The sequence below is a fragment of the Cannabis sativa genome, chromosome X (genome assembly GCF_029168945.1).
Source record: "Cannabis sativa cultivar Pink pepper isolate KNU-18-1 chromosome X, ASM2916894v1, whole genome shotgun sequence".
Classification (NCBI taxonomy): domain Eukaryota; kingdom Viridiplantae; phylum Streptophyta; class Magnoliopsida; order Rosales; family Cannabaceae; genus Cannabis; species Cannabis sativa.
The window spans coordinates 42,611,935-42,623,084 of record NC_083610.1 but is presented as its reverse complement, the minus strand read 5'-3'; the positions used below and the strand labels follow the sequence as shown (position 1 = coordinate 42,623,084).

At 40.3% G+C, this 11,150-nt stretch overlaps 2 protein-coding genes across 2 annotated transcripts; both read right to left on the bottom strand.

Annotated features, from left to right (window-relative positions):
• Window positions 1–2,408: 2,408 nt before the first annotated feature.
• On the bottom strand, window positions 2,409–3,454 carry LOC133032170 (uncharacterized). Its single transcript, XM_061106036.1, has 2 exons — window positions 3,201–3,454; window positions 2,409–2,997 (listed from the first exon to the last, which is right to left on the bottom strand). Exons 1-2 carry the CDS (start codon window positions 3,452–3,454, stop codon window positions 2,409–2,411), a joined length of 843 nt encoding a protein of 280 aa, XP_060962019.1.
• A 1,168-nt stretch (window positions 3,455–4,622) lies between these two features.
• LOC133032169 (uncharacterized) lies at window positions 4,623–8,592 on the bottom strand. The gene is made up of 5 exons (XM_061106035.1): window positions 8,566–8,592; window positions 6,515–6,858; window positions 5,685–6,382; window positions 5,435–5,555; window positions 4,623–5,262 (listed from the first exon to the last, which is right to left on the bottom strand). The coding sequence occupies exons 1-5, from the start codon at window positions 8,590–8,592 to the stop codon at window positions 4,623–4,625; spliced, it is 1,830 nt and encodes a 609-aa protein (XP_060962018.1).
• Window positions 8,593–11,150: the final 2,558 nt, after the last annotated feature.

Genomic DNA, 11,150 nt, shown 5'->3' with positions numbered 1-11,150 from the left:
AACACTATCAAATTAAATAACAACCAACCCAAGTTGTATGCATAACATACACCCTGTGTACAGATGTCACTCTTCTTACCTACATTGCTAAGACCACACTTGCTACCTTGAGCACCTCAACGAATTTCCTTGTTGAGAACAAGATCCTAGACATTCATTAACACAACAATACACTCAAAATACATTCAAGTATGAATCTCTAAACTCATACAGATACTTACGTAAAAATACGTAACACATAGGTCCATTTCACTTGCATGACACACCATACATAAGCATTTATTATTTTGATTCACACAAACATATTGCATGGACTCAAACAAACATTCTTAACGTAAAACATGAATTCATACAACACATTTTTACGTAAAATTTACTAAAATACTATTTATTCTTATTAAAGTCCAAATAAATAGTTAATTAATCACCAATAATTATAATAAATACCTACAACAACTAATAAATAATAAAACCTATTCCTTTTGATATCATAGACAGTAAATGGTATTTCAAAAATACATTTTACTATTTTAACAACACTTATCTATTTTTCATAATTAACTTAAGCATTAATTAAGTAAATTCATGAAAAATACCAAAATTGATTAAAAACCAAATCTAACTCTTCTAATACACTTTATAATCTGTAATAAGTCATAAATAATTTTCTTTGAATTTTCTAAGCAACCTAGGTATTTTTCATAATTAAAATAAGAAATAACATCAATAATTCATGAAAAATACATAATCGCTTGAAAATTCAATCTACCAATTTTATAACAGTTTATATGTCATAGTCCATCATATAAAATAAATCTAGATTTTTCTGAGCAACCTAAGTATTTTTCATAATTAATTTAATAAATAACACAAATAATTCATGAAAAATACAAAATTAACCGAAATTCGAATCTACCAATTTTGCAATAGTTTATATCTCATAACTAATCATATAAAATATATTTAGATTTTTCTGAGTAATCTAAGTATTTTTCTTAATTAATTTAACAAATAAACCAAATAATTGTAAGAAAATTATCAAACTTCATAGTAGGCCTAAGAACACCTAGCACAAGTCAAGAACTGAAAGAAAATCGAAAAATAACCTCTAGAAACCCCTGAACGGAGTGTCGCCGGAGTTCTCGTCGGTTTCGTCGCCGGTAAAGTGTAACTTTGTCTCCGACTGCTCTTGAAGCGTCCTTTCGATTGGGGAAGCTCTCCACAATGCTCAGGACCTCAAAACGATCAAGAAAAGTGGTCCGAGAAGGCAGATCGGGGTTGTCTTCTTCGTTGGCGGTGTACCGTCTTTAATGGAGTCCAAAATTTTGGATTTTCGTTTTGGACGTTAAAGCTTCGTTTTCTTACGTCAAAAACAATCCTTAGGGTCCCATGCACTCAAATATAACCTCCCTTGACCCAAAAACAAGCTTAAACACGTTCTAATTCGAGTCCATAACTAAGACGCACCTTTGAAGCTTCAAAAATGGCGAATCTGAAAACGACGACTTCCGCCCCTTATACCACGTCAAAAAGCTTCCTTAGGTCGTATATAAGTGATCCCAAACCCCCACGTTCACCCAGGTTTCACTCCGCTTGAAGAAACAAAAATTTTCGGTATCGTATACGCCGTATACGTGCTCTCTCTCTCTCTCTCTCTCTCTCTCTCTCGTTGGTTCTCTGTTTTGGGTGTACGAAAATAGAGTTTAAAACCTAATTTCTATCGTGTTTAAACCCAAGCAAAATATCGCATTGAACCGAAGTGGAGCGATTCCTATTCCACCAAAATAGGCGTTCGGTTCGTGTGTTCCGTTCGTGCGTAAGTAACTTCGTATATCAGTTACTTATAATAATAATAATAATAATAATAATAATAATAATAATAATAATAATCATAATAATAATAATAATAATAATAATAATAATAATAATAATAATAATAATAATAATAATAATAATAATAATAATAATAATACGTATATAATAATAATAATAATAATAATAATAATAATAATAATAATAATAATAATAATAATAATAATAATGTTAAATATGTCCTTTAACACTACAATAATATTTACCCATATTATTAGACCAAAATAATAATCCCAATATTATTATAAGTTAACATTCATCATTATTATTATTCACACACCAATAATAATATGTACCAAAATCAAACAATTCACACACCTATATAATAATAGCCAAATATATATATTTATTAGGCATTATGCACATGCCAATAATATCATATCATCACAAAGAAAAATCTCATACATATTTAAATCCATAAATATGTAAAACAATAAAAAAAATACTCCCAACTAAATAAAATTACAAAATTACCCTTTCGGAGTTAGCGGATATTACAATTATCCCCCTCTAAAAGAAAATTTCGTCCCAAAATTTTACTCAAATAATTCTGGATATTGTTCTCGCATATCAGACTCTAGCTCCCAAGTAGCTTCCTCAACCACGCTGTTCCTCCATAGGACTTTCACCAAGGCAATTGTCTTATTTCTCAAAATTCTATCTTTTTGATCAAGAATCTTTACCGGACGTTCATTGTAGGACAAATCTTCCTGCAAACCCAGTGTTTCATAGCTCAAAACATGCGATGGGTCTGACACATATTTCCGGAGTTGAGATACATGAAATACATTGTGCACCCCAGATAATGATGGCGGTAAAGCTATTCTATAAGCTACACTGCCCACTCTATCCAATATCTGAAATGGACCAACATATCTTGGACTTAGTTTCCCTCTCTTACCAAATCTCTTCACTGAGAGTCCTTTTCGTGGTGTCACTCGAAGAAACACATGATCACCCACTTCGAACTCAATGTCCCTCCGCTTCATGTCTGCGTAAGATTTCTGTCTGCTCTGAGCTGTGATCATTCTAGCCCTGATCTTCTGAATAGCTTCGTTAGTATGCTGAACTGCATCTGGCCCTAGGAGTTTGTTCTCTCCCAACTCATCCCAATGCAGTGGAGACCTGCATTTTCTTCCATACAACATCTCATAGGGTGCTACCCCGATAGTAGACTGATAGCTGTTGTTGTAAGAAAATTCAATCAAAGGCAGGTATTTGCTCCATGATCCTTGGAAATCTATCACACATGCCCTCAACATATCTTCCAAGATCTGATTTGTTCTCTCGATCCGACCATCCGTCTCCGGATGATATGCGATGCGAACTTCAATCGAGTTCCCATTGCTCTCTGTAAGCTTTCCCAAAAAGACGAAGTGAACCGAGCATCTCGATCACAAACAATAGAATACGGTGCCCCATGTAATCTCACAATTTCATTCACATAAAGTTCAGCAAAATGGTCCAAGGAGTAAGTCATGCGTACTGGTAGAAAATGGGCAGATTTTGTATACCTATTGACGACTACCCAAATGGCGTCATGTTGCTTTGTAGTCTTAGGTAATCCAGTCACAAAATCCATGGAAATCTCTTCCCACTTCCATTCAGGGAGCTTCAGTGGTTGTAACAATCCCGCTGGTCTTTGATGCTCTGCTTTAACTTGTTGACATGTTAAGGATTTGGCCACAAATTCAACTACATCCTTTTTCATACCAGGCCACCAATACAATGCTTTTAGGTCATGGTACATTTTAGTGGTCCCGGGATGAACTGAATAAGGTGTAGTATGAGCTTCTACCAATATCCCCTTCTTGAGCTCATCATTATCGGGCACATAAATTCGTCCCTTGGACCGAATTAATCCCGTGTCTGATATTTCACAATCTTTGGCGTTACTATTCAAAATTTCTTGCTTTAGTTCACTGAGCTTTTGATCTGTCGTCTGCCCCTCCTTAATTCTTTCTAACAAAGTGGATTGAAGTGTGACCTTTGCAAGTTGCCCTGTAATAAACTCTATACCAGCTCGTTCCATGTCTTCCACTAATTCCCTTGATACTCCTTGTAAAGTGGAAACTAGTCCGGGACCTCTACGGCTGAGTGCATCTGCTACCACATTGGCTTTACCGGGATGGTACATTATCTCGCAGTCGTAGTCTTTGACCAACTCCAACCATCTTCTCTGCCTCATGTTTAACTCCCTCTGGGTGAAAAAGTACTTTAAACTCTTATGATCGGTGTAGATTTCACATTTCACTCCATAGAGATAATGACGCCAAATTTTTAGTGCAAAAACCACTGCGGCTAACTCTAGGTCATGTGTCGGGTATCTCTGTTCGTATTCTTTTAATTGCCTTGAAGCGTAAGCAATTACCTTCCCTTCTTGCATTAGAACACAACCCAACCCTTGTTTAGATGCGTCACAATATACCGCAAATTGTCCCTCTTCTGTTGGTAAACTGAGGATTGGTGCTGAAATAAGTCTATTCTTCAACTCTTGGAAGCTTTGCTCACACTTGTCTGACCAGGAAAATTTTAGATTCTTCCTAGTTAATTCTGTTAAGGATGTGGCTATCTTTGAGAACCCCTCAACAAACCTTCTATAATAGCCTGCTAAACCCAAAAAGCTTCGAACCTCTGAGGCGGTCTTTGGTCTAGGCCATTCTTTCACTGCAGCAACCTTAGCAGGATCTACTTTTACTCCCCCGTTAGTGACAATGTGGCCCAAAAATGCAACCTCGGACAACCAGAACTCACATTTTTTGTTCCTTGGCATACAATGGATGTTCTCTCAGTCGCTGTAAGGTCAAGCGTAAGTGCTCCTCATGTTCCTCCTCTGTCTTAGAATAAATCAGTATATCATCTATGAATACAATGACAAACTGATCCAGATATTCCTTGAAGACTCGATTCATGAGGTCCATAAAAGCTGCTGGGGCATTTGTAAGTCCAAATGACATCACCATGAACTCGTAATGCCCGTATCTCGTTCTGAAGGCTGTCTTCGGTATGTCTTCATTTTTGATTCTTAGCTGATGGTATCTTGAACGAAGATCAATCTTAGAAAATACCTTTTTCCCTTGAAGCTGGTCAAACAAGTCGTCAATCCTCGGTAATGGGTACCGATTCTTTATAGTCACCTTGTTCAGTTCTCGGTAATCTATGCACATTCTCATAGTACCGTCTTTCTTTTTAACAAATAGAACTGGTGCGCCCCACGGAGAGTAGCTAGGTCTGATAAACCCTAACTTAAGCAATTCTTCCAACTGTATTTTGAGTTCTTTCAATTCAGATGGTGCCATCCTATATGGTGCGCGGGAAACTGGTGCTGTTCCGGGCACTAATTCTATCACAAATTCGATTTCTCTCGTGTGGTGGTAACCCGGGTAACTCCTTCCGGAAATACATCAAGAAACTCAGCAACTACCCGTGTTTCCTCCGGCTTTCTTTCAATTTTCTTGGTGTCATCAACCACATTAACTAGATACCCTAAGCACCCACGCTGCAATAGTTGCCCAGCCTTCATTGCTGAAAAATAGGAGTGCGGGGTTTCTTTCTTACCAACCTGAACTCGAAAGTCTCTCCATCTTCTGGTGTGAAAACAACTTTCTCTTGCTTGCAGTCAATTGATGCTCCATATTTGGTAAGAAAATCCATGCCCAAGATTACATCAAAATCAAATAAATCTAATACAATCAGGTCTACAAATAATTCTCTACCATCTATCCCGATGTGTATACCCCTAACCCAACTTCTAGAGATTACAACCTCCCCAGATGGTAACATGGTCCCAAACCCCACAGTAAATAATTCACTCGGTGCATTGATATGATTTACAATTGTGCTAGCAATAAAGGAATGAGTTGCACCAGAATCAAACAAAACTTTACAAGTGGTGTTGGCCATAGGAATCTGACCTGATACAACCGAAGGACTGGCCTCAGCTTCTACTTGAGTGATGGCAAAAACTCTGGCTGGAACATACTTGTCATCTTTCTTGGGTTCTGCTCTGTTCCCAGTCTGTCCCCACAGTGGGCAATTGCGTTTGATGTGTCCTTCTTTTCCACATTTGTAGCATGCTTTTGCGCGACACTCGCCGAGATGACGTTTAGTACATTTAGGGCATTCTGGAATGTTTCGCCCACTGCTGCCATTAAATCGTTGGTCGTTATCACTTTTGTACCTCTTGTCTTGACTTGGCTGCCCGGACTGGTCCTGTCCTCGTTTCTTGTGGTCATTAGAATTGGCTCCACCTTTCTTCGATTCTCTCCTCGGGCAAAGATTTTCCTTCCAAATTTTGTTTTCACTCCGCTCCGCCGTAAGAGCCATTTCGACAACTTGAGCATAACTGAATTGACCCCTTGACACAATTTCCACATCTCGAGCAACCATTGGTTTCAGGCCTTCCACAAATCGATGTGCTCGCACTCTATCGCAGGGCACCGGATCCGGAGCAAATTTCGCCAATCTATCAAATTTTTGTGCATACTCGGTCACGCAAGACTCCCTTGGACTAACCCAAGAAATTCATCGACCTTTCTTCTGCTAGAAGCTATTTGAGTTATAATACTTCTCATTAAAGACCCTTTTGAAATCATCCCAGTTCATGGTATCTACATTCTTTGTTTGTTCCACCACCTCCCACCAGATACGAGCATCTTTCCTCAGCATGTAAGATGCACACTTCACTCGGTCATTCCCATCCACCCTTAGCATCTGCAAAATTCTTTCTATGCGACTCATCCACTCCTCAGCCACTACCGGGTCTATGCCTCCCTCAAACTCAGGTGGGTGTTGTTTTCGAAATCTCTCTGCTAACAACTCATGTCTAGCCTCTGTAGCAGGATATACCACTGCAGCTGGTGGGTCTCTATTTTCTGCATCTTGCCTTATTTGGACTGGCGGCTCCGGTTGACGTCTCAGCTGACGAAGTTCTTCATCCTGCCTATGAATGATTCCTTCCAGTGCGGCAATGCGCTCTTCCCATCCCTGTGGTGCTTGAGGTGGTTCATTGATCCCTCCATCATCTTGGCCTTGGCCTCGACCTCGACCTCGACCTCGACCCACTCTAACTGACCTTCTAGGAGGCATTTCCAAACTCCTGAACCACACAAACCAATACACATCAAGATCATTTTGATCATCAATTTTACATGAAAATAATGTTACCCTCTCGCATGCAGAAATTTAAGGTAACTTAATTATAAGTAATAACCACTTACAGTACAGTGAGTCGAGCTCGTCTCATGGCGGTGAACTTTACATGTTAGGGCTAACCACATTCTTTAGGACCGTATTGCTCTGATACCATATTGTAACACCCCGATTTCCTGAGATGTCACATAGGATAGTCCGTATAAAACAATTTAATAAGATAAAGACAAACAAATCCTTCTTTATTGAAAAATATCCAAGCATGAGATCTCATTGTTTAAAACAAAATACTTTTAGTACTGTAAACTTAAATAAGAACTAGTTAAGTCAAAATAATAGTTCCAAAATGTTTAGCAGTTAAAAAAAAAACATTATATTGTGTCAGCCCCCCTAACATGCGGTCCACGCCTCGAGCTCTTCAATCTCACTGCTTATGTGACAGTCAGTAGTCCCGTGATCCGTAAGGGGAAACACCGGGTAAGCTGTGCAATCCCACATCGCCTGGGGATGGTTAAGTGGGATGATTCTAAGACTGTGTAGGTATGGGACTGCACAGTTAAAGAGAGCTTAAATGGATTGATTGGTACTACCTATGTCAACAAGGTGCATCTTGTTTTTCGGTAGCCCATCACGAAAGAACTCCACAGTTAAGCGTGCTTGGCCTGGAGCAATTTCAAGGATGGGTGACCTCCTGGGAAGTTTTCCCAGGATGCGTGTGAGTGAGGACAAAGCACGCTGGAAACACTCGTGTTGATCTGTAGGGTCAGTCATCAATCCAGGAAGCAGCCAGAGTGGCGTACTCGTGTATAAGAGCCATTATTCCGTGGGTGGAAGGAACCAATGGAGGCTTGAAGCGGGGACGTTACAAATGGTATCAGAGCCTTGACCCAGCCGGAAGTGTGGTCGACGAGGACGTCGGACCCCGTAAGGGGGGGTGATTGTGACAGTCAGTAGTCCCGTGATCCGTAAGGGGAAACACCGGGTAAGCTGTGCAATCCCACATCGCCTGGGGATGGTTAAGTGGGATGATTCTAAGACTGTGTAGGTATGGGACTGCACAGTTAAAGAGAGCTTAAATGGATTGATTGGTACTACCTATATAAACAAGGTGCATCTTGTTTTTCGGTAGCCCATCACGAAAGAACTCCACAGTTAAGCGTGCTTGGCCTGGAGCAATTTCAAGGATGGGTGACCTCCTGGGAAGTTTTCCCAGGATGCGTGTGAGTGAGGACAAAGCACGCTGGAAACACTCGTGTTGATCTGTAGGGTCAGTCATCAATCCAGGAAGCAGCCAGAGTGGCGTACTCGTGTATAAGAGCCATTATTCTGTGGGTGGAAGGACCCAATGGAGGCTTGAAGCGGGGACATTACAAATGGGTTGTAATATCCCAATAAGCTTAATAATTAATAATTAATTAATATATTAGTGTTAAATTAGTTTTATAAAATCACACACGTGGCGCTCCTATAGATTAGGGCGTTACAACTTGGTATCAGAGCAGCCATGGTTTTAAAGGTCCTGAAGACGGGTTGAATATGTACATTTGCTGCAAAGACAGGTCGACTCATGGTATAGTAAGTGTTTATGTTATTTGTTATTGCCTTATCTGTTTAGACAATTATAGTGTATGATGGGAAGAAGCAGTGTGTGAATACTATATGCATATTGACGTTGATATTGTTTAAAATCTAAATGGTTGAGGTTTTGGGTTACAGGATATTGGATCATGCAGCGGCGATCTGGCCGTTTAAACCGCGAGCTGGAACTCGGGGTAGGTGGTGGGGAAGAGCATCCTCCACCCCCTCAGAACTGGGAACAACTGTTTGCTGCCATGCAAGAGACAATTAGGCAGCAGGGGGAGCAGATTTGAGACCTGAGAGAGCAACAGGCTCGTCCTGCACCTATACTGGCACCTCAGGTAGTGCCACCGAATATGGGGGATCGTATGGAACCAATTTATGAGCGGTTCAGGAAACAAAACCCACCTGTGTTTGAGGGTGGCCCAGACCCACTGAAAGCAGAACAGTGGATGACTATGATTGCTTCTATCTTTGATTTCATGCGGGTAGAAGATAATGACCGGGTACGATGTGCTATTTATATGTTACGAGATGATGCCCGGATATGGTGGGAGATTGTTTCCCAAGGTCATAATCTGAATACTATGACCTGGGATGTATTCAGGGCACTGTTTTATGAGAAATATTATAATGAATCTATTCGTGCCGCTCAAGCTGAAGAGTTCGCATGTTTAGTTCAGGGTAGCATGACTGTGACTGAATATGCTACCAAGTTTGACAGACTAGCCAAGTTTGCTTCTGATGAAGTGGCCAGTGATGCTGCAAGAAAAGCTAAGTTCATCAGAGGTCTTGAAGAGTATATTGCTAGAGATGTGATTATGGCAGCCAAACAATCAGGGGTCGTGAAGACTTATCCTCAGATTGTGGACTTAGCTCTCACTGCTGAGGGGGCTGAAAGCCTGATTCGTAAAAAGAGTACTCAGAGGAAGGACGCGTGGAAGGCCTCATCTGGTATTGGAGTGAGTAAAAGCTTTAGCCCCAATGACCGAAAAAGGAAACCAGATGGACCACCGGTTGTGGGTCCAAACAAAAAGTTTCAAAATAACCAGGGCTTTCGTCGGGGCAAAAATGAGGTTTGGCAGCCTTACCCTGAATGCCCAAAATGTAAGAGACATCACTTGGGTGAATGTCGGTCTAGAGTTTGCTACCAATGTGGAGTAGTAGGCCATTTCAAGAACAGCTGTCCACAGCTACAGAAGCCTGAGGCTAAGAAAGAGAGTCCTATGGTTCCTGCTCGGGTGTTTGCTTTGACCCAAGCAGATGCTGAAGTTGGTCCTTCGACTGTTACAGGTGAGATATCTATTGGTGGTATTATGTTTACTATTTTGATTGATTCTGGTGCTACACATTCATATATTTCTAGTAGAATCATTGAGAAATTGAGTAGGCCATGTGATGTCATGTCTGGTGGATTTTGTACCTTGTTACCTACTGGAGAAGTGGTAATCTCCAGGAGGTGGGTAAGGTCTCTCCCAGTGTTAGTAGAAGGGAGAGAATTGTCAGTGGATCTGATTGAATTAGACTTAGAAGATTTTGATGCAATCCTGGGAATGGATTGGTTGACTAAGTACAATGCTACTATAGATTGTAAGAGAAAGATGGTGACTTTTAAACCAGAGGGTGAGATCCCATTTGTTTTTATGGGAAAGGTGCAAGGATCTCGGATTCCATTGATATCGGCACTTGTGACCAGGGAATTATTACGAGAAGGATGTATGGGATACCTGGCTATTGTGTTGGATACCACAAAAGATACACCTGAGGGACCGGAAAAGGTTCGAGTAGTATGTGAATTTCTGGATGTATTTTCGGAAGAGTTACCAGGATTACCACCAAAGAGAGAGATTGACTTCGAAATTGAATTAGTACCTGGGGCTGAACCAGTTTCTAAGGCTCCATATAGAATGGCACCGGCAGAATTGAAAGAATTGAAAGTCCAATTACAGAACCTACTTGATCTACGATTCACGAGGCCGAGTACCTCTCCTTGGGGTGCACCAGTTTTGTTTGTCAAGAAAAAGGATGGGTCGTTACGTATGTGCATTGATTATCGTGAATTGAACAAGTTGACAATAAAGAACAAATATCCTTTGCCAAGGATAGATGATTTGTTTGATCAGTTACAGGGAAAGACCATCTTCTCCAAGATTGACCTTCGATCTGGTTATCACCAGTTGAGGATTCGGGAAGAGGATATTCCCAAAACTGCTTTTCGTACTCGATATGGGCACTACGAGTTTTTAGTGATGTCCTTTGGTTTGACTAATGCACCAGCAGCATTTATGGACTTAATGAATCGGGTATTTAAGGACTTCCTTGATAACTTTGTGATTATGTTTATTGATGACATTCTAGTCTATTCTGAATCAAAAGAAGCTCATGAACAACACCTTCGTATGGTATTACAGCGTCTCCGAGAACACAAGCTTTATGCAAAGTTCAAGAAGTGCGAATTTTGGTTGTCCAAAGTGAGTTTCTTAGGACATGTGGTAAGTAAGGATGGGATTCTGGTAGATCCAGTGAAGATTGAAGCTGTTCGAGATTGG